This window comes from Podarcis erhardii, assembly GCF_964252035.2.
Source record: "Podarcis erhardii genome assembly, chromosome: 7".
NCBI classification, from domain to species: domain Eukaryota; kingdom Metazoa; phylum Chordata; class Lepidosauria; order Squamata; family Lacertidae; genus Podarcis; species Podarcis erhardii.
In genome coordinates, this window is record NC_138511.1 from 93,037,650 (window position 1) to 93,060,742 (window position 23,093).

At 52.7% G+C, this 23,093-nt stretch overlaps 1 protein-coding gene across 2 annotated transcripts; it reads right to left on the minus strand.

The window, feature by feature from the left end:
- Positions 1–867: 867 nt before the first annotated feature.
- SAE1 (SUMO1 activating enzyme subunit 1) lies at positions 868–22,920 on the minus strand. Of its 2 annotated transcripts, none has more exons than XM_081869370.1 (10): positions 22,849–22,920; positions 22,730–22,806; positions 14,972–15,083; positions 8,757–8,930; positions 8,032–8,174; positions 7,660–7,759; positions 5,060–5,165; positions 2,349–2,493; positions 1,406–1,475; positions 868–1,135 (listed from the first exon to the last, which is right to left on the minus strand). In XM_081869370.1, exons 1-10 carry the CDS (start codon positions 22,897–22,899, stop codon positions 1,043–1,045), a joined length of 1,071 nt encoding a protein of 356 aa, XP_081725496.1. In that variant the 5' UTR covers positions 22,900–22,920; the 3' UTR covers positions 868–1,042. The 2 variants fall into 2 exon arrangements, with proteins under 2 accessions (XP_081725496.1, XP_081725497.1); XM_081869371.1 differs by having other exon boundaries at positions 22,730–22,800; positions 22,849–22,909.
- Positions 22,921–23,093: the final 173 nt, after the last annotated feature.

Consider the following 23,093-nt stretch of genomic DNA (forward strand, 5'->3'; position numbering starts at 1 on the left):
TGGGGGGGAGGGAGGCAGAATTTTGTATGTTTCCTTTTCAATAAAAACTGGACTAAGAAGTTGTATTGTCAAGGCCTACATGTGATTTTTCCTTGTGAACAGAGGCCAGAGGAAGTGGCTTTGCCCCCCAAGGTCAGGCTTGGCAGCAGCCACTCTCCAGCGGGGGGGGGGGGGCTTCTCAGTGGAGCTGGGGGGCTCTGAGCCACAACTTGGTACGTACAACGGGAGAGGGGAAGGCCCCCCACTGGAGCAGGCCGTGTGGGATATTGGTCAGTGGGGCTGACTGAGCTGTTGCGATCCTGAGGGCTGCCCCACGGAGCCGGAGAGGGCCAGGTGGTCCGCTCAGGGCTCAGAGGGGGGTCAGCCCAGGTCTTTGGAAGCCCCAGCCCCACTCCCCCTGGCAAGCGCCAAGGTGACCTTTCTCCCCTGGGAGTGCAGCTGTGGGGAAGGAGGAATGCAGAGCTGACCCCAAAGGCAGCCCCTTGGCCAGCCTCACCTTCGCTTCCTCAAACAGCAGGCCGGGCATTCTGCTGACCCTCTGGCTGCTTGACCACAAAGCAGCCCCACCCTCCCATGATGCTGCGCCAGGAACAGAGGCCTGTGCCGGGAGTCCCTGGGCAGGACCCCCCCCCCCAGCCCGGCTCTGCCAAGCCACAGAAGAGCACCTGGCCAGGTTAGCGGGGACGGACCACCTTCAGCCCCAACAGCTGCTGGGCACAGGCCATCGCCTTGCCCCCAAACCGCCTCCCGTGCCCAGACAGGCAAGAATAGTCCAGGGCCCCCTGGGGGGAAACAGGAACAGAGGGACCCCCCACTCCTCTCCATTTAAGGACAAGTAGGCTCCAGTCAAACACACTGCAGGAGACAAATGATACTAAAAAAAGTTTATTGAGTAACACCCCCCCCGTGGCAATGCAGGAAGGGGGGCATCAGCAACAGCGCCCCCTCTCCCAAGGCCAGAGGTGTCACAGAGGGAAGTGCCCCATGGGGCTGTGGGCAGCTGGTCCAGGACTACCAAGGGCTCCGGGGTTGTGGCCCAGGCTCAGTTGGGGGTCAGGCATTCCACCATCCCGTTGCCCCTCATGCCGTCAAAGAAGAAGAAGTTGTTGAGGGGAGCGTCCCGCTGAGAGAGGGCCTGGAGAAGAGGGGGGAAAGGAGGCAGCGTGAGCAAAGAGGCAGAGCTGGGTGGGATAAGAGGGGGCCTGGAAGACCCATGCTGCCAGGGCCCAGGCAGGGCCAAGGGGGCAGCCAGGATCCTCCCCACACTTCTCTCCAGGAATGTTCACAGTTGTGGGGCAGGGGGAAGAGACACCAGATATGGCCTGCAGCTGTGCTGCTTGTGGGTGGGGCCGCAAGCAAGAGCCGCCCCCCCGCCCCGTGGGGAATCCAGGGCCCTGGGCCTCACCTTGACCACCTCCTGGCCCAGCACTCCTCCCACCACAGCGCAGACGGGAGCCACTTCGGAGCAGCAGGAGCTGAGAGAGAGAAAGGGGTGTGTTGGGGGGAGGGAGGTTTGTGGAAACATCTCTTTGCGGAGCCCCCACAGAAGCAACATGCCAAGGGGAGCGTTTTTGGTAGAGGGCAGCCACAGCCCAGTGTAGTCCGGGCAACCCTATCCTGGCCTGGTGTTGTCCGTGGGCATTCCACACAGTCCTGAGGGGGCTGGGCAGGCTGCCCCCCTCCATGCTCCAGACAGCCTTGCTAAACATAGTCCCCAGCCGCCACCCCCCCCCACATTCTTCCTCTCCCAACATTCTCCCCTGGTGGGCCGCAGGCAGAGACATGCCAATGTGGTGGGGGGCTCAGAAGCCTCGCCTCGCCTGAGGGGCACAAGAGGGCCTTCCGCTGCCCCCTCCCTCCAGGAGGAAAGCAGCCGCCGCCCCCCTCCAAGGTCACAGAGCTGCCCCCTCCATCCCCACAAGCAGCAGTGCAGCACTGCGGCACCCGGGATTGCCCTTTCAGGATTAACGGCCTGAACTCGCCCAAGAGAAAGGCAGGGCAGCCGCTCCCTCAGCCATGTGGAGCGGAATGGCCAGCGCTCAGAAGAGCCCGGCAGCTGAAGGCAGCCCAGGCCGGTCCTTGCTCTGGCCCTGCAGGCCCACGTGAGCCTTCAGAGGGTCCGGTCAGCCCTCCCAGAGAAGGGGGAGACCAGGGTGGCCCTGCCAGGGTTGAGCCACCACCCTTCCCCAAACGCTGGACGTGGGGCCGTGCAGCCCAGGCATTCAAGGTCCCACGACTCGGATGCGCCATGGGGGACACAGGGCCTAGCGGTGGGGGTCCGTCCTCCAGGGTCGTGGCCCCCGGGCAGCCCCTCCTCCGTGGAGCAGGCTCAAGGGGCCGCCACCCACCTGGCAAAGTCATCCGGGAGCAAGTCAGCCGCAACCCCGAGAGAGGCTAGCACATCTGCGCGCATCTGTAGGAGCACCTCGGCGTCCTCTGAGCAGCTCTGCAGGGAAGGGTCCCGGCCCTTGAGGGTCCGGAATCTCAGGAGCACTGCAAGAGGCGGCAGTGGCAGAAACAGCATCACAACCTGTCGCAGCCGGCAGCGCTTCCCAAACACCCCCAAGCCAGACCTCCCACCGTGTCTGCTGTGGGGGGCAGGTTCACATACAAATGACCAAAGTCTCCCTTAGCTTGGCTGGGCAATGAGACCCCGTCTCATGAATCCCAGGGGCAGCCACCTCCAGCTCCCTCCACCCAGACGGGTACGTGGGGGGCAAAGAACATGCAGACGGTCCCGTTTGCGCCAAGTGCCCAGCCTACTTGCTCCCGAAGGCCAAGGCAGCTCCTCCCAGGGCCAGCAGGCAGCCTCTTCCTCCTCCGCAGGGCTGCTCTCTGGAGGCCCCCTTTGCACCCCGGGAAGGAAAGGCCTTTGCACAGACCGCCTCCAGTCCGCAGAGGCTGCGCATGGGTTCAGCCAAGGCAAAGCAAGAGCGATCTGCTTAGTTAGCGCTCGGTTGCACGTGGGCCAGAGCCCACAGCTAAGCAGGTCCGCTTCTCCCACCTGATGATGGGGAGGGACAGCAAATCCCGTTCCTTTAGGGATCTCTCTGGTGCACAGGATCTCGGCAGGATTACTTTCCCTCCAGTGTGTGTTGGGGGAGGGAAGCATTCCTGCTGCAATGCTGCCGGCCTCCCTCTTAAAGGGGACACAGAGCAGGGCTCTCTCCTCCTTCCAAAGGAGGGGAAGCTGTTTCAAAGGGCTCTTTGCAAAGTCACAGCCCCACCCACCTGCCAAAATTGGCTGGTGGCTGCACCAAGGTCAGACCTGGCCTCAGGCAAAGCCCCGCCCAACAGCAAACACAGCCTGCTTGGCCCGCCCTATTCCTTTCTTGCCCTGCTGGAAGAGAAGTGAGATCACCCAGCAAGGATGGGCCAGCCAAGCCAGAGCCACAGGGGCCAAGGGGCAGCTGGTGTGGCAGAAGACTGAATTGGGATGAAATACGACCACCGTCCCAGATTGGAGAGCTGGGCCCAAAGCAGCAGAAGGAATCTCTATAGGGGCAAATGTCAGGTTCTGCAGTTAGGCAGGAAGAACCAGATGCGCCAATATAGGATGGGGGACACCTGGCTTACTAGCAGGACATGCGGAAAGGATCCTGGGGTCCTGGCGAAACACAAGCTGAACATGAGTCCACAGGGTGAGGCAGCAGCAAAAAAAGCGAATGTTATTCTAGGCTGCGTCAACGGAAGTCTAGTGTCCAGATCAAGTCATAGTTCCACTCTATTCTGCCTTAGTCAGACCACACCTGGAATACTGTGTCCAGCTCTGGGTGACAAGCTGGAAGACGTGCAGAGGAGGGCGACCAAGATGATCAAGGGTCAGGAAACCAAGATGAGGAACGTTTGAGGGTGCTGGATATGTTTAGCCTGGTAAGAGACTGAGATGGAGATAGGAGAGCCATCTTCAAGTATCTCGAGGGCTGTCCCATGGAAGAGGGAGCATGTTTTCTGCTGCTGCTGCTGCTCTGGAAGGCAGGTCCTGAACCGATGGAGTCAAAGGACCAGAAAGGACATTCCGACTGAACATCAGAAAGAACTCTCTGGCAGGAGAGCTGTTTGTCAGTGGAATGAGCTCCCTTGGGAGGTTGGGGACTCTCCTTCCTTGCAGGTTTTAAAGCAGAGTTTGGATGACCACCTGCCATGCGTGCTTGAATAGGAGAGTTGAAAGGGACCCTAAGGGTCATCTAGTCCAACCCCCTGCCATGCAGGAATCCAAGCTGATAGGAGGGAAAAGCCAAGGAAGCAGAGGAGAAGCTAGGGGGAAATCTCCCCTGAGGACCTTCCTCTCCTGGTGGGGTTCTTGACAACCCCTCCCTCCCTCCCGCTGCCCTGGGACTGTCTCAGCACTCTCCCCTTTGCGAAGGCCCAACAGGGGCTGCCTGCGCACACCAGGCCCACACAAAGGCCTTAAAGCTCCCCCCATTGGGGATGGGGAGGGGGAAACCGTGAGGGCAAAGGAGAAAAATGAGCTTCAGAAGCGACACGGACTGGAGCGAGGCCAAGACACAAAGCAGCTCTTTGATTTGTGCAATCCAGAGATGCTGCCCAAGAACTAGGCCTCTTACCCAGAGCAAGGCTGACCAATAAGGACACACACGAAGCCCTGCTGGCTGGAAAGAGGGCTCCCACTTCCTCCTGCCTTGGACGGTGGCAAGGGGCAGAGCGCCTGCTGCTTGGAGCCCGGCAGCCTTGCCCTGGCAGGGAACCAGGTGGAGCCCACGGCCGCCCGCCCCCCGCAGGCCCTGCTGAAGAGAGCTGGGTCCTTGTGCCACCAAGCAGATTTGTCCCAGGGATGAATGCCGGGCCTGTTCCAGAGACAGCCCCCCAAGCCCCTCTGCCCCCCACCTCGGCTGCACACGGGTGGGACTCTCCTTGGGAGCGCAAGGGGCTCACGTGCTGGCAAGCGGGACACAGCCTCATTGTCTGCTGGGGACCAGGAGTCATGTGGTCCTAAGACCAGTCAGGTGACCAGCTGCAACACCAACTGCCCTCCTGCTCACACTCTCTCTCCCCCCCCCATAAACGCTCCCGCTGGCCTCCAAAGGGGGCATCTCACCTTGAAGAAGGAAGTAATCGGGGGCCGTGCGCTTCAGGGCAGCCTTGGCCTTCTCGCCGCTCCAGTCGAGGGTCAAGGCCTCTTTCAGGAGGCAGAAATTCACACACTGGGGGGAGAGGAGAGAGAGCCCCACCAGGGTCACGTGTGCAGCTGCCTGGCTTAGCCACCAAGGGATGCCCCTTCCAACAGCTCATGGCGGCCACATTCCCTCTTCCTCCCATTATGGCCGCTTTCGGTGGCACAGCCACTGTTTTCAGCATTAAGAGAGCAGGTGCTACCTTTCTGTTCTCCTTTTTCACAGTTGCTCCTTCGGAACGGCCCGGCTCCCCCACCCAGAGACCCCCACAGCAAAGGGTGGGAGGTTGAGGAATGGCATTTGGGCAGGAAAAGTGGGCTGGACCCCTTGCCACCCCAGGAAGGTCCCTGCCATGGGTGCTGAGTAGCAGCGGGAGGCACCGGCTGGGAAGAAGGCTCAGAGCCCGGGGCGTGGGGGCGGGACAATGATGCCTGGCCAGAGGGAGACGAGGGGGCAGGCGGGGAGGAGGAGGGTCGCAAGCTGAAGAGGCAACAGGGTTTGGTGAGTAGGGAGAGGCTGTGGCAGAGAGCAGACCAGGATCAGAGGCAGGAGACAGAGATGAGGCAGGTTGATGGAGAAGCCAGGGGGTCTCTCCCTCCTGCTGTGACCAGCTCCCCTCCCCGCTGGTCTCCTAGAAGCCAAAGAGGCATGAAGAAGGCAGAGCAAAGGCAGGCTTCCTGGGGGAAGGCAGGGGTCTCCAGTCCTTGAAATTGCCTCGTTGGGGCAAGATCTGCCAGGAGGCCTGGCCTCCTGAGCTGCTTTGTCTCTTTGAATCAAGAGAGAGAACTTCACTGGCACTATGTGAGTTATCGCTGGCTTGATCCTGACACCCACCCTGGGCGGGGGGGGGGGGGGTTGAGGAAAGATGGGGCCCGATCTGACAAGCAGCAAGGAGAGCCGCCTCCTGACGCTACGCTGGGCCAACTCATGACTTACAAAGTGCGCCCTGCCTGTGCAGGAAGGGGCTGCGGGGCTGCTAGCATGCACACAGAAACCACCAGGAGCAGCTCAGTTGCACAAAGCTGCCAGGGACGGGGAGCAGAGCTCTGCAAGAGAGCATCCCAGACTGATCTCTGGAGACCATGACCTGCGAAGTGGGTGCAAGAGGCAAGAAGCAGCTCTTGGAGCTCTGAGCCGTGCCTGACACTCTGGCCTCCATCCTCCATTACCTGCGGTGGTATAACCAGGTGAGAACCATTAGGAGGCTGCACATCTGGCAGCCCACACGGAGGCTTGGTTTGAGGAGAGGAGATGGCAGCTGCTTTGCCCTCTCCAGCCGGGGTTTGGCTTATCTATGCTATCAGAACCCAGGCTCAGGGCTTGGCTGTCCTTTACAAACCTTGGTCACAGCCCATGGGGAAAAGCAAAGCAGCTGTGATCTCTTGTGTTGGGAGCTTCACTAAGCCACAGTGCAGCTTAGCCCAGTAGCTCATACCTAGCAGCTTGCCATGCAAGCTCAGGACTGGCAGGTTTATGTACTTAAAAGACATAGAACAGGCCAGAAACCTGGTTTCTGCCTCTTCAGTTGCAGAAAGAGGCTCCAGAAATCCATGGGCGCGGACTGGAGATGGCTTAGATTATGAATGGCCCGGGCACTGACTGTGTTTGCTAACAGACAACTATCAATGAACCACCAGTTCTTTATTTGTTAGAATTAATAACCCATCCTTTCTCTTGAAGGACCCCAGACAACCACACGCACCCACCACCACCACGGCCCCACCCCTCTCACACAGCCCACCACTTCTGTGGGCCTCCCTGCCCCTCCCTAAGGAAGAATCCCAAAATGCTTCCAAGATATGAACCCTAGAAACCTAGCTATATAGGGCAGAGGCAAGTTGACTCAATGGGCCTTCTCTGCTCCAGTCAGAGTCTGCCCAGCCCAGCTGAAGCGCAGAGCTTCCTGCAAGGATCAGTCCTTACAATGCACTTAGGACCCAGAAGGGCCTTGCTTCTGTCCGTATAGTGAGCAACAGGACACAACATCCTTGCCTTTATCGTTTTGCACAGAGGCATTCATCGGAGGCAGAGGCCATGATCTGCCCAATGCCAGGGCTAGATGGGGTTGCCACATGAGGCTCATTCACCCCCCTGAACTATTCCTTCTCATCTCGGCATCTTTTAACTCAGGGATAGGACAGCTGTGATGCTGAGACTCCGATGGTCAGGAACAAGGGGAATTCTAGTCCAACACCACCTGAAAGGCCACGTGGTCCCCACCCGGCTCTTGTGGGAAGGGGAAGGCCGGGACGGTGAGCTTGTCTGGAGCCCAAGCAAAGAATGAGAAGCCCCTGACAGACTGAGAGGGTTGCACTGGGGCAACGGCAGACCTGCCTGAGGGAAAGGGAAGAGGAGGAGAAAAGGCAGACTCAGCTCAGAGGAGTTTTGGGGGATGAAGACCAGGAATGCAGCTATGTGGCCACTGCATCATGTGGAGTTGGGGGGGGGGCGGGGGGGGGGAAGCAAGGCACAGACCCGCTCCTGCCTCTGTTCCAAATGGCCAGAGAGCTCTCCCAGCACACACCTTCTTCACCAGCGTGGTCTCTGTGAAGTCCAGCTTGGCTTTCTTTGCGTCCGGTCCATCCTCCACTCCCTGGCCGGCTTTGGCAACCTTCGCCTTCTCTCTGCAAGGCACGGAAGCAAATTAACACTGCGGCCCCCTCCCCTCCAGCCAGTGGAGGACCCCTGCTCCCCAGCGGCCTGAGTTTCAACTGGTTAAGAGTCGGCACAGAGCTAGAGAGGAACCTGGACAGTGGGCACAGGATGGCTCTCGGGCTCCCTCCGGTGGCCAAACTCCAGAGAGGTTTCCCCAAGCAGCACCTGAGAGGGCTACAGTCCCCCCCCCCCCCACGAAGGGCATTTCCCAGCCCCATTACCAGCTCCCAGGCAGACTCACTCCACAAATTCGTGCTCGCCCAAGTTGGCAAACATGTAGCCGTGGTAGCCAAAGACGTCTCCCGCAAAGAACTTGACGCCGTTCTTGTGGCATATTTGGTCGATCTTCACCAGGACTTCCTGGGAGCAGCACGTCAGGCAGACCTGGAAGGAGAAAGCCCCGGGGCCAGAGGTCAGCTGCCTGAGCATATTATTCGAACTGTTTATTCAATTTGTATGCTGCTCTTTGTTCAATGATCACAGGGCAGCTTACGACATAAAAACACAAAATGCAGAGCATAATATAAAAAACCCCAATAGCCGCTCTGTACAGACACAGTTTAAAAGGCCGCAGATTTCATCAGCCCAAAAGAGGAACCTTTTCACCTGGCGCCTGGAGGTGTCAGGCGAACCTTCCTGGGGACGGCATTCCACAAACAGGGAGCCACTGCTGAAAAGGCCTCATTCTCATGTCGCCACCCTCCAGCCCTCTCATCTAGCTCAGGCTGCCAAGTGGCCTATGGGACAGAGACTTTCTAAGAAAGGCCAGAAAAGGCCTTCATTGTCATCTCCTCTCTCCTACATGCCGGCTGGCCTCTGCTTTAAGACCCCCTCGGACAGCACCAGAGAGGGCAATCTGGGAGCAGAGGCATTGTGAAAATGGTGGCCCAGTGTGTGCCATCGGTGCCCACCGAGGCCACTCCCTTGGACTGCCTCCCCTCGCTGGCTTCTCCCGCCAGAACTTACCACGTCAAAGTGGGTGAAGAACTCCTCGGGCTTCTGCTCAACGTTCCCAGGGTCCGCTTTCACGTCCACCATGGGGTTGAGGTCCTGAGCCCGCTCCAGCGAGGCTTCCGCCCTGTTCTTGCCCAGGGACCCCCCAGGGATCAGAAACTGAGCTTGCGTATCTTCCGGCGACACCTGGGAGGGGAGAAGGAAGTAATCAGAGCAGGGCAACATCCCAGGCCTCCTGGGATAAACAGCAGCGCCAGGACAGCTGGACCTCACCTGAAGCCACACAGCAAAAGGTTTTGTTTGTTTATTGCATCTACATCCCACCTCTTCCTCTAAGGAGCTCAAAGTGGCGCACATGGTTCTTCCCTTCCTACAACAACCCTGTGAGGTAGGAACTTCTACCAGGGACTTCTAGCAATTTATCTCTGGAAAGCAGAACCACGGGAGGGAAGAAAGATCTCAGCGTGGTTCATTTGCATGAAAATGCAAGCTAAAAAACCACGGGAGGCAAGAAGGGGAAGAAGAGGGGGTATTGCTGCCCTTTACTATTATTATATTAAGTAACTGGAGTTTTATGGTTTAAACTGCTCTGTGGTCTCTTGATGAAGGGTCGTCTATAAAGTTAATAAATATTAATAGTAGCAGTAGTAACCACAGGGCCTCCTGTTCCAAGCTCATTTCATTCACTTCTTTAGGTTCAAGGATGCCTAAAAGGTTCCCGTCCCCATTTTATCCTAACAACAACAACACAAAATAAAAAAATTTCCTTCCAGTAGCACCTTAAAGACCAACTAAGTTAGTTCTAGGTATGAGCTTTCGTGTGCATGCACACTAAGAAGGGTGTATCTGAAGAAGTGTGCATGCACACGAAAGCTCATACCAAGAACTAACTTAGTTGGTCTTTAAGGTGCTACTGGAAGGAAAAATTTTTATTTTGTTTTGACTATGGCAGACCAACACGGCTACCTATCTGTAACAACAACAACACAGTGAAGCAGACAAAGCTAAAGCACAGAGATTGAGCCCAGGCGGCCCCGTGAGCTTCGTGGCTGAGTGAGGGTTTAAAAGTGGGGCTCCCTTGCTGCAGTCCTGGGTTCTGCCATTTCTTATCAAATTTGTCTATTGCTCCTCTTCTGTAGATCTCAGGGTGGTTCGTTTACATGAAAATGCAAGCTAAAAAACACAAAATACGTAACAAAAAGAAGAACCAAAACAAGCTAACAACCCCCTCCCCCAACACATGTAAAAGGGTATCAGATGTTAATCAGCCCAAGGCCTGGTGGAAGAAGGTTTTTACCTGGCACCAAAAGGTGTATTTTGAAGGTTGCCAAGCGAGCCAGTCCATTGCCGTGGGAAGACACCAGTCCAGCACTTCCACTGATGTAAAGAGAAGTAGAGCTACGTGTCATCAGCATACTGCTGACAACGCCAAACCTCTGGATCAGGCTTCCTCAACCTCGGCCCTCCAGTTGTTTTGAGACTACAGTTCCCATCATCCCTGACCATTGGTCCTGCTAGCTAAGGATCATGGGAGTTGTAGGCCAAAAAGACCTGGAGGGCCAAGGCTGAGGAAGCCTGCTCTGGATGATCCCACTCAAGAGGTTTCATGTTAAACAGCACAGGGGATAAAATCAAACCCTGAGGAATCCCACACTGAAGGCTCCATTGGACCAAGGAACACTCCCCCAGCAGCACCCTCTGGGAACAACCATCGAAGCAGGACTGGAACCACCGCAAATAGCTGCCAGCCACCCTGAACTTGGACAGCTGCTCCAGAAGGAGTCTTTCTTCTTTGGCGATCCTTCATAGCTGAGCAATCTTGTCTTCCATGAACACGGCCTTAACAGTGAGTCCGTAAGTGACTGTGGAGGCCAGTTCTGGACCCACACGTCCTTCCACAGTGGGGACATTGGTTCCCAGGCGGGAGTTGGTCCCAGTGTGGATTTGCCAAGCGTGCCTTCCTCTTAGCACGTTTCTCCCTTGCGTCCTGAGTTCAAGTGTCTTCAAAGCCCAGGACACCTTTGGTCAAGGCTGTTCTCCAACAGGAGCACTCGCAGGCCAGTGTTTCCCAGTTGTCAGTGTTTATGCTACATTTTTAAAGATTTGCCTTGACAGTCTTTAAACCTCTTTTGTTGACCACCAGCATTACGCTTTCCATTTTTAAGTTTGGAATAGAGGAGTTGCTTTGGAAGACGATCATCAGGCATCTGCACAACATGACCAGTCCAACGAAGTTGCTGTTGAAGAATCATTGCTTTGACACTGGTGATCTTTGCTTCTTCCAGTACACTGGCATTAGTTTGCCTGCCTTCGCAAGTGATATGTAAAAATTTTCTGAGACACTGTTGATGGAATCTTTCAAGGAGTTGGAGATGGCATTTACAAGTGGTCTGTGTTCCCCAAGCCACAGTAAAGTGACTGCCTGGGGTGACCCTACTGGGACCACCTGCTCGAGAACTTTACCCAGGAAGGAAAAATGAGTCACTGGTCAGTAGTTACTATGGTATCCCAAAGAATTTCTGCCCCTGACCGTGGAGGCAGAGCGCACACATCCTGGCTAGCAGCCATCAACTGCCTTCTTCTCCTCCATGAATACTTATTGCCTCTATATCCAAGAGCTCCTGGTAGGTACCTTTTATATCAAGAGCTTATGCAGCACAAAAGAGGAATGGGGGAGGGAGTTGAATTCAGTTCCGCCACATCCAGGTGGAGCTGAGACCCAGATAAAGCCCCCTCCAATCCAGCTGCACACTCTGGCAAAGCACGTGCCTGGTCTCCCAGCTGCTGCCACTCAATCTGTCCTTAGCGACTGATTTAAGAGCATGGGGTGGGGGGAACCAGTTGAAGCCAGGGCAAAGGGAGAGCTGGCGCTTTGTTCTCTGGCAGGGCTTCTCTCTCACAGCGCAATGCTGCCCAGGAAGTCAACAGGCTCAGTTTTTTTGTGCAAACACAGAATGGGGAAACTTCCAGCTGCTGAAAACTCATGCAGCCCTCAGAACCACAGGAGCGACTGAGGAGTTAGAACAGCTTGAGGACTGCTCAAGAAAGGGAAAAGCAGGCTCTCTCTTTGCTGTTTTCTCTGAGGGGACTATATGTGCTGGCTATGTACTTTGGCTCTCCCCACCCTGATCCTTGCACACTTCCTTCTCTACAAATTCTTGCTCATCTTCTGGCTAAGAGGCCGGTTTGCATCCTCATTTCAGCGTGAAGGAGCTCCACCTTGTGGCCCAAAGTCGCAAGCGCTGCCGTGTAATGGGAAAGTTAAGCCTGCTTTCCACACCCGAAACTTACCGTATTTTTCGCCCCATAGGACGCACCGGCCCATAGGACGCACCTAGTTTTTTTGGGGGGGGAAATAAAGGGGGAAAAAATTATTTCCCGCCCAGGTGCTCTGCACTAATCCCGAAGCTTCGGGCGTGCGGAGCTCAGCGCGCCCCAAGCTTCTGGCTGTCGGCAAAGTCTCCGCTAGCCTTGGGAGAGCCGTGCGGCTCTCCCACGGCTAGCGGAGCGCTGCGCTAATCCCGAAGTTTGGGGTGTGCTGAGCTCAGCGCGCCCCAAGCTTCTGGGAGCAGGCAAGCTCTCCGCTAGCCCTGGGAGAGCTGGGTCTCCCAGGGCTAGTGGATAGCTTCCTGAAGCCTGGAGAGTGAGAGGGGTCGGTGCGCACCGACCCCCTCGCTCTCCAGGCTTCAGCGAAAGCCTGCATTCGCCCCATAGGACGCACACACATTTCCCTTTCATTTTTGGAGGGGAAAAAGTGCGTCCTATAGGGCGAAAAATACGGTACATAGGGGCAGTGCTCCCCCCCCCCAAAAAATGTTTAGGGGTACTCTCATTTTGACTCAAAAAAATCACCATTTTATAGTTCAAATCACAAAAAATAAATACGGTAAATGGACAAAAGTACAAAGATTCACAAAATGTTTAGGGGTATGCGTACCCCCAGAAAAAGCACTAGAAAGGGGTTACATGCCAGGGGTTTGTGTGCAAAGGCAAAATCATGCACAGTCAGGAAGACCCCCAGAATGGCCCCGCCACAGGCCCATCCTTACCTTACTGGACTCTGGAAACTGTGGGAGGCTCCTGCAAGATCTCACAGAGCCCCCCGACATCTTGCAAAAGCACCTCAAGATATTGCAGCAGCCCCTCACAGCCTTCCAGAGGCGTCATGCCACCTTCCCAGAGCCCGACGAACTAGGCGGAGGCCTAAGAAACTCTTTGTGCAGCAGGAGAACCCAGAACAGAAAGAGCTTCTAAAACCCTCTGGCGTTACTTATAGGGCTCCAGGAAGGTTGAGAGATCTTGGTTGAGAGGTTGAGAGCCCCTTCTAACTGTCTCGCACCCACCCACCCACCCACCCACCCACCCTCTCCATTTCTTATTTGTTTTCCTGCCACCCATGCAAGGTGCAATCACATAAGTAAATCACAAGTTAAATTGGGGGTCTACTGTACTTATCTAATCAAAATATCTCCCCCTCCAAATGCTTTCTCCCTCATGCCTATTTTGCTGTTGTTACTGATTTCTAAAGTCTTTGAACCTCCAGATTTTTTCAATACTTGATTTACACCTTATTACAAGCATCTCTCATCTGGGGAAAGTGTATTTCTAGAGTGATTGGTGTTGTATTCTGTGTTAGTCGTCCTGAAGAGAAGACCCACTTAAATTAAAGTTCTCGAGCCACAGCCAATGATTTCAATGGCTCTACTCCAAGAAGGACTAACACCCTCAGTAGAACTAAGGTCGGCTGCAGCAGCCCTTCATTGGCAGAAAATGCGCACAAGGAAAGGTTGTGGCTGGTGCCACCAGGAAGAGACTGGGTGGGAAATGCCACAGGAGAAACGCCACAGGAGCCCTGAAGACTGAGAGCCAGGGTGGCAGAGTGGCAGGGTGGCAGACTAGGACCTGGGAGAGCAGGGTTCAAACCCTCATCTGGTCATGAAGCTTGCTGGGTAACCTTGGGCCACTCACTCACAAGGCCTAACCCACCTCACAGGGAGAGAAACCAGTAGGAGAACACTTCAATCTCCCAGATCATTCAATACAAGATCTCAAAGCAGCTGTCTTATTACAAAAGAATTTCAGAAACAGACTTGAAAGAGAAGTCGCTAAATTACAACTTATTACTAAACTGAAAGCTATGGAGAACCCTGGATTCGTGTCTCATTACACGTGCTAAAGCTATTTTTGGTCATCTGCATACTATCCCTTGCTTTTTCCTGTAGGACTAATTGCAGTTTTTACATGAATAGAATCTGTCCTTTTATTTAAAATGCATCTCTGGGTTATTTGTGGGGCATAGGAATTTGTTCTTTTTTCCTTTTTCCAAATATACTGGCCCCCACAGGGTCTGAGGGACAGTGGCCTCAGGGGTCCCAAACAAGGACATTCCTTTCTTGAGAAAGTCTCCATCTCCCGGCTTGCGACATACAACCCTCTCCTCGCCACATATGCGCTCTCTGTGGGGCTTCCCTTGTGCTTGATCTGGAGGCCGCAGTTGGCGCAGAATGCTGCAGCACGACTGCTGACAAGAGTGAGGCCTTGCCGGCATAAAACACCTCAGTGCTCAGAGATCTGCACTGGCTGCCCATTTGCTACCAGACTGAGTTAAAGGTGTTACGACCAGTATATGAAGCCCTTAAGGACTTGGGGCCACTTATTTGTGAGATCACCTTGCCCCCGTGGGCCCACTCAACTGCTTCGATTGAAAGACCTGGCACTCCTACAGGTGCCACATAATACTTGTTCTGCGTTTGTAAGAACTCAGTCATTTAGAGAGGCGGCCCCTACACTTTGGAACTCTCTGCCTATTGACATCAAACCCTCGCTATATTCTTTTCGGCATCTGCCAAAAACATAATTGTTTAGACAAACCTACCCAGATCTTTGGAAAGTTGAAGTGAGTTTTAATTTGTTTCAATCTATCGTTGTTTTAAACTTTTTGTGTGTTTTAAATGATCGCTGTAGTTTTTTGTAGGGTAAATTTTATCATCTTTTCTGTAAACCGCTTTCAGGCTCCCCCCCCCCCCCCCCCCGCCGGTAATCAAGCAGTGTTTAAATTTCATGAAATAAATAATTTTATGGACATGCGCTTTTGAGTACAAAGGGGCAAGATCGCGTATATCCTATTTCCCATTCCAGGATGAGGGGACACACAGGGCGGCAACAGGAAGCCCAAGGGAGGAGGCCCCCCCCCGGACCCGCTTCCCGGCCCCTTGGGCAAGACTCACCTGCTGATGGTCGAGCATCGTCAGGGCTTTGACTCCTGCCAGGATTAGGTTCTTGGCCACCTCTGCCCCCAAGCCTTTCATGCCCACCAGCAGCACCCGAGACGCCCGCAGGCTGCAGAATACAAGAGGAAGCCATCAGTGTCCCGATGCCCATAGCAGGGCCTCCAGGAGGCAGAAAGGAGGCAGTTCAGGGCCCCCCCCCCCCCCGGCACAAGAAGTGGCCCAGGATGGAGATGAAAGGGTTAATCCAAGGCCAGCGGACGGGATCCTTTTGCCAAATGATCAAATTAACCTGATGGGTTTTGATCTTCAAAGCTCTGAAAAGAGCTATATTACCCCGGGGGTTCTAATGGCAAATTTTATCCCTGCTATTCCTTGTTTTTATTGCAGCTTTTCTCTCCTGTCTTTGCTGTTCTAATCCAAAGAGGTTGCAACAAGAAAATGGCAGTATGTGTTGCTGAGGGTGATATTTATAATTAGAATCATAGAATGGAAGGGGTCCCGGAGTTCATCTAGTCCAACCCCCTGCAAGGCAGGAATCTCAGCTGAAGAATCCCTGACAGATGGTCATTCAAATCTATGCCTAAAATCCTCCAAGTGGTCACCTTGCTTACTGGAATAAAGGGGGCTGCCCCCCCTCACTCCCATCTCCGCCCCTCTTGAATGTTCCCAAATGCCAACCTCTAGAGATGATTATGCAGTGATTTATGATAGCCAGGGAGAATCCTGGTATCACACTCCCCCTTTGAAAAGAGGGAGATTAAATGGAATAAACCTCACTGGCAGTTGCTGTGAAGGAGCCACTCCTCACATGGAGACAAGTTGCTCTTTGCGGATGAAGAGCGTCTGGGTGAGAAGAACTGCCATCGGGCCCTTCAGGGTAGCTCTTAAGGGAGGGGTAGGCAAACTAAGGCCTGGGGGCCGGATCCAGCCCAATTGCCTTCTCAATCTGGCCCACGGACGGTCTGGGAATCAGAGTGTTTTTACATGAGTAGAATGTGTCCTTTTATTGAAAATGCACCTCTGGTTTATTTGTGGGGCATAGGAATTAGTTCATTCACACCCCCATATAGTCTGGCCCCCACAAGGTCTGAGGGACAGTGGACCAGCCCCCTGCTGAAAAAGTTTGCTGGCCCCTGTCTTGAGGCATCAGCTCAGCAAAACCTCCCTTCTATTTTTGAGGCGGGAACTAATTATGACTGAGGCGACCCATCTGCCTCTTGCCCAGGACGCTAACTGGCTGCTGGCATAATAAGAGACATTAATTAACAGGCTGAAGAACAAAAGCAAAAAGCTTATCTTAATTATCAATCAACCCCATTGATTGTTGGTATTGCGCAGCGATTATTGGCTAAGCGATTGCAAGAGATCAGAATGAAGAAGGTGCGCAGAATGAGGAGGAAAAGAGATCAGAGAAATGCCAGGCTGAAGAATCCATAGGACCTGGGGGGAGGGGGGGCACCGATCGAGATGTGCCTGAAAATGAGAGTGGAATGGAAAAGAGGGAGATGGCAGAGGATGGAAGGGAGAGGCATGGAGGACTGGAACAGATCAAGGAGGAGAGAAATGGAACCGAGGACACAAAAAAACATGAAGGAACCTTCTGAGATGGCCAAGAAAGAGCTGGGAGAGCAAGGATCTTGTCTGCAAGTGGAGGAAGACTCAGAGGGATAGGCCACCCAGACTCTGGAAAAAGAAGGGGGCATGATGGAAGGCGCTTCTTCCTAAATCAAGACAGAAACTCCTAGCCAACAGGAAATGGGACCAGAAGATACGGAATTGGGTATGAACTAATGGACATACAATAAGTAAAGAGTTACGGATCATTATCCTACTAAGGGAACCTCTTGGAGATAAAACTATTATACATTCATACCTTGCGTTATGTCCTGTCGCAACCCGGAAGTACCGGAAAGGGTTACTTCCGGGTTTTGCCACTCGCGCCTGCGCAGGTGCTAAATCGCGCCGTGCGCTTGCGCAGACACAGTACTACGAGTTGCAGGCATTTCACGCTACGGACGGGCCTCCGGAACAGAGCCCATCCGTAACACGAGGTACCACTGTACTGGAGGAAGACTTTTCTGGATACAGTGGTGCCTCGCAAGACGAAATTAATCCGTTCCGTGAGGCTCTTCGTATAGCGGTTTTTTCGTCTTGCGAAGCAAGCCCATTGACAGCTTAGCGGATTAGCGCTATTAGCGGTTTAGCTGCTTTTAGCGGATCAGCTGATAAGCGGCTTAGGGCTTAGGAAAAGGGGGGGGGAGGGGAAAACCCCCGCAGGAACTCACAAGACATTTTCGTCTTGCGAAGCAAGCCCATAGGGAAATTCGTTTTGCGAAGCGCCTCCAAAACGGAAAACCCTTTCGTCTAGCGGGTTTTCCGTCTTGCGAGGCGTCGTCTTGCGGGGCACCACTGTATCTAGGGGTAATAACAATGGAAGATCCTCTTTGGGCCTTTTTTGCACGCAAAGGAAACTGAACGAACGTGAGGCAACTGAAGACGGAGAAAATGTCATCTAACAGACTGAGGCCTGCAATGAATGGGTGGAATACTTTGAATAACCTGGTTATACCATATTATTCTGTATATAAAATTGGGGAGGCATCCTAGACACGGATACATCTCCTCCTCCATTTTCTTAAATCAGAGTCCCCCAAAATAGGGGGCATCTTATACATGGGACGTCTTATAGACGGAAAAATACGGGCAGATGGAGAATCTAAGGTCCCTGCTACTTCTTTTCTTTATCTCTCTTTTTGATTTTTTAAATGCCCCTTTGAATGCTATGTAGCTTTTGTCCTTTATGGGGGACTCATTTTATTTTTGCATTTGGTTTTTTTGTTGCCTTCTAGTTTGGGTTGACAGGAAGGGGATGGAGGAGAGACCAAGAGGCAGCGAAGGCGCCTGTCTTTGTCCCCCCCCCCCTTTCTTTCCTTTTCTATTTTCTAAGTTTTATTTCTATTGTATTCTATGTTGAAAACTTTCCATAAAAAATTCAGATAAGAATCCCACCCCTGATGCGAAGGCAGGCGGACATTTTGAAGGGGCAGCTCTGAAGAGGGTGGAGAGAGGGGGAGGAAAGAGGGGCAAGGGGCAGAGCTTGTGGGGCAGAGCGAGGAAAGGGGGCAGGGCAGGGTGGATAAAAACCAAGGATTAAAAAATAAAAATAAAAAATTTCAGATTTCAAAAATTTAATTCAATTTTTTTAAAATTTAAATTGGATTTTTAAAAAAAATAAAACTGGATTTTTAAAATAAAATGCTTCTGGAGGAAAAATATTTCTAAAGATAGTTTTCTATTTAGGTTACGTTATAGTCCAAAGGCTGTTCGTCAGGAAATAAGGATTCAAGTTTTTCATGTGTGCTAAAACTCAGCCTAAGAGTTATTTTGTTTTTTTAAATCGTTTAACTACATTAGTTAACAAACATGGATACATATGTTATAATGTTGTTGTTTCAGTTAAATAGTTTACATTGCTATTAAGGAAATGATTGTTTTTCTCTTTCCAATCAAGTACAGCAGAAAAGTTGTCCAAATATAAACAGTTAACTTATGACACCTCACCATAATTTCATAATTATCTGTCTACATATTTCTAATAGTATCACCAAATTATAAATGTAAAAACTACTCTGAAAATTTATGATTCCAAAAAGGAAACCCTCCTCTGGTTGTAAATATTAAGGTGATACCAGCAAGAACAAGTCTTTCTGTAAAAAAAAAAAAAGAAAAAGATTTCAATCAAGTCTTACTGACTAGTGATTTTAATTGTGATTTTAATCAATTTGATTTCACTCAAATGGCAGCCTGCAAGAGGGGGCATCTCTGAGGCCCCGCTGGGCCCCCAAGCCGGCGTCCGAGGGGCCAAGAGGAAGGAGGCCCCGCTCCCTTCAGGCCCCACACAATGGCCAGGGCACCTTCTGAGGGAATTTCATATCCAAAAACCAGGAATTGTTGATAAAACTCTAAAAAACTACTCTGGAAATTTATGAGTCCAAAAAGGGAACCTTCCTCTGGTTGTAAATATTAAGGTGATACCAGCGAGAACAAGTCATTCTGTAAAAAAAGATGATTGAAATCGGGTCTGACTGACTAGTGATTTAAATCAAATCCGCCCTCCCTGGTTGAAAGCAACCAAGAACCCCTCACGGAAAATGTTGCAATGCAGCTGGGGGGCTGGAAAGGTGGGGCTCAGCAGTCCCCTCATGAGAAGGAAGGAAGGAAGGGCCCCAAGGCCTCACCCCAAGGCCGCTCTGAGGGGACGTCCGCCCGCCCGCCCAAATGGCCCCCCAAGCTGCCCTGGCCATTCTGTGGAGCCTGAAGGGAGCGGGGCTGGATTGAAATCATCTTTTGATACAGAAAGCCTCATTCTCGCTGGTATCATCTGAATATTTACAACCAGAGGAAGGTTCCCTTTTTGGACTCATAAATTTCCAGAGTAGTTTTTTACAGTTTTATCAACAATTCCTGGTTTTTGGATATGAAATTCCCTCAGAAGGTGCCCTGGCCATTGTGTGGGGCCTGAAGGGAGCGGGGCCTCCTTCCTCTTGGCCCCTCAGACGCCGGCTTGGGGGCCCAGCGGGGCCTCAGAGCTGCCCCCTCTTGCAGGCTGCCATTTGAGTGAAATCACAATTTAAATTACGAGTCAGTAAGATTTGATTTAAATCAAAAAAAATTTAGCAGAAAGACTCATTCTTGCTGGTATCATCTTAATATTTACAACCAGAGGAAGCTTTCCTTTTTGGACTCATAAATTTCCAGAGTAGTTTTTTACAGTTACATCAAAATTCCTGATTTGGTGATACTATTAGAAATACCTTGACAGATAATTATGAAATTATAGTGAGGTTTCATAAGTTAACTGTTGATATTTGGACAACCTTTCTGCTGTACTTGATTGGAAAGAGAAAGAACAATTTATTAAACCATTTATTTAACTAAAACAATAAGACTGTAGCATATGTATCCATGTTTGTTAACCAATGTGGTTAAACAACTTTTAAAAAAAAAAACAAAACACACACCTTAGGCTGAGTTTTAGCACACATGAAAAACTTAAATCCTTGTTTCCTGACAAATAGCCTTTGGACTATAATGTAACTTAAATAGAAAGCGATCTTTAGAAAGGTTTTCCCTCCAAAAGCATTTCATTTTAAAAAATCCAATTTAATTTTTTAAAAAACCTGATTTTTTTTTATTTTTATATATAAAAACCATTCCTTTTTATCCCCCCTGGTTTCAATGCCAGCCGCTCGCCTGGGGCCCCTCACAGGCCCAACCAGCCCCCCCCCCCCGGGAGGCGGAAGGCTGGGGCCCGGAAACTTCCGTGGCCGTTGGGTAGGGGAGGAGAGGGACCCCCCCAAACCAGGCGGCTTCCGCCCCAGAAGGGGCAGGAGAAGCCCAGGGGGGCAGCTGGTGTGGGAAGACCCCCCCATGGCCAGTCCAGCGCTCCTGGGGGGAGCCGGGAGGGCGGCCATGACCCCCTCCCTCCCTCCCAGGAAAGGGGAGCTCCAAATGGGGGGCAGAAAAAAGGGGCCTGCCAAGCACCTGCCCCCCAACAGGCCAGCAGCGGCAGCAAGGGGGCTGGCGGGATCCAGGGGGCCCGGCAGCAAGGGCCCCGCCATCTTGAGGTGGGGCAGCACCCCAAACCCCCAGGAGGAGGCCTCCACTGGCTGGAGTGGCGTGCTGGGAGCCCCCCAACAGGTAAGCCTGGGGGTTCTTTGTGGGGTATTTATGCTCCCCGTTTTTCATAGCATGCAGCCCCATGAGAGACGGGGCCTTCTCTGCGGTGGCCCCCATGCTGAGGAAGCGCAGGAGGCTCAGGCAGGGGCCCGTCCTAGCCAGCAGAGGGCCTTGGCCTTGCCTGGCAAGACGCCCCTTCCAAAGAGGGCTGCCCCGCTCTCTTTTAAGGGCGCAGGAGGGGCCCCAGGGTTGAATCCGGCCCCTCCAGCCCTGTGGCCTCCCAGCGGCCGGCCAAATGCCCCCAAGCAGGAGCCCCCCGGCAAGCGCTGGAGGAAGACCACAGGCAGCACTGGCCCTCACTCTCTGCCAGGGAGGCCGCCACTGAGCCTGGTGGCAGGGAGTTCCACAGTCCCTGTCTGCCTTAGATTTTGAATCGTTTTGAGACCGTGTTTTCGGAGGAGCCACCCGATGTAGCGCTTATGCAGCCACTCTGAGCCCGGTTTTGGCTAGGGTATAAATAAAATTTATTATTATTATTTATTATTATGCATTTGGAATGGGAGGTGCTTTTGTTGTGCCTTTATCCCGTGTTTTGTGTGAATCTCTTTTCTGCTGTGAACTGCCCTGGCTTCTGTGGAGGAAGGGCAGCATACGGATTCAATAAATATTAATACTAATAAATGGGCTGGCTGGAGAGCTGTTGCTGTTATTGATATTATTGTTGTATCTTTAGTTTTGGATCTTATAAATTACGTGGAAATTGTTTCCATTTGGTTGTGTACTTTTTGATGTGTTTTATTTATTGTTGATGACTTCTGCTATGTTTGTAATGATGTAAATCTTGTCATGTTGTAAGCTGCCTTGAGCATAGTTTCAACTACGGAAAGGCGGCATACAAACAAAATGATGATGATGATGATGATGATGATGAAATGACAGGGCAGCAGCAGCTCCTCTGTGTTCCCCTGACCTTGCGCATAAATCAGTGGCTTCCACCCGCTTTGCCCCGATGGCGCAAGCTGCACTGGCTTCTCTGCCCTGAATCCTAGGGATGCGCCTGGAGCTTTGTTTGAAGCCGCCATTGGGGAGAAGGAAAAAATGCTCCCAAGGGGGGGGGATGTCGCCATGGGACTGGGCAGGGCCGGATTGAGGTTTGATGTGGCCCTCACCTCCTGAAGGCAATGGGGCCCTTGAGATGTCCAGCTGTCCTTTGCCAACAACAAATGGTCACTGGCTTTTCTGTTGAATATATGCTAGATGGTCATTGATGGACCTCATCGGTATCTCAAGTCATTTGCACATCACAAAAGGTGTATTTTACCAAAGTAATTGTTGAACTGAAATACAATTAAGAAGAAGTATATTAATGGTGAAATACAATTAAGAAGAAGTACATTAATGGTGAAATGCAATTAAGAAGAAGTATATTAATGGTGAAATACAATTAAGAAGAAGTACATTAATGGTGAAATGCAATTAAGAAGAAGTATATTAATGGTGAAATACAATTAAGAAGAAGTACATTAATGGTGAAATACAATTAAGAAGAAGTATATTAATGGTGAAATACAATTAAGAAGAAGTACATTAATGGTGAAATGCAATTAAGAAGAAGTATAGTAATAGTGAAATAATTATTACGCTCTAATTTAAGATGCTTGAGGGTCCTTGGCTTACACATCATAGGTGCCTAAACAACACAAAACACTGTGGCTGTATATCGGTTTTATGTTATGTTATGTTAATACTGTATTGTGTGTTTCATGTTCGGCTAGAGTGGGTGGGGAATAAATGATAAATCATCATCATCATCATCATCATCTTCTATTTTGGAAATGTGCACCCAGTTTCCCCCCCTTTATTTTGGGGGGGGGCCTAAGCTGTGGCTTGTTGAGCTTCTGAGTAACCCGGCGCTGGGAGGGCCTCGTGCTCCCCCGTGCGGGGCCCTGGGCAGCCGGGAGCTCCGGCGGGGGGCGGGCGGGGGCGGCCGAAGGGCCCCCGGCCTCCTCGGGGCTCCCGGGCAAAGCGGCGCAGCCAGGCAGGCAGGCAGGCAGGCAGGCAGGCGGGCGGCCTTACCGTTTCTGCGCCTCGAGGCCCCACAGGCGGATCTGGCGGTCGTACTGGGCCGCCTCCTCCTCGCTGATGGCGGCGGCGGCGCTGGCTGCTGCGCGCGGAGCGGGGCCCCCTGCGCCCGGGGCGGCGGCGCTGGCTCGGCCGGCCTCGTCCTTCTCCTCCTTCTCCACCATGGCTGAGACTCGCCGCCGCCGCCGCCGCCAGGCCCCGCCCTCGGCCCGCCCCGCCCCGCCCCTTCCGGCCGCGCTCGGGCCTTTCCGCCACTTGTCGGGCTGGGCCGCCGGTGCGTGGGGCGGCGCCGGGCGGGGGCTGCGTGCGTGCGTGCGTGCGTGCGAGGGAGGGAGGGAGGGCGGGCGGGCGGCGCTGG

What these genes read in the sequence shown, in the direction of transcription:
- SAE1 (XM_081869370.1), bottom strand. Translation starts at nt 22,899, where the DNA reads ATGGTGGAGAAGGAGGAGAAGGACGAGGCCGGCCGAGCCAGCGCCGCC. An exon ending in GGCGAGCACGAATTTGTGGA is followed by an intron (nt 7,760 to 8,031) that starts GTGAGTCTGCCT and finishes CGTGCCTTGCAG; the next exon opens with AGAGAAGGCGAAGGTTGCCA. An exon ending in TGGGCCAGGAGGTGGTCAAG is followed by an intron (nt 1,136 to 1,405) that starts GTGAGGCCCAGG and finishes CCTCTTCTCCAG; the next exon opens with GCCCTCTCTCAGCGGGACGC.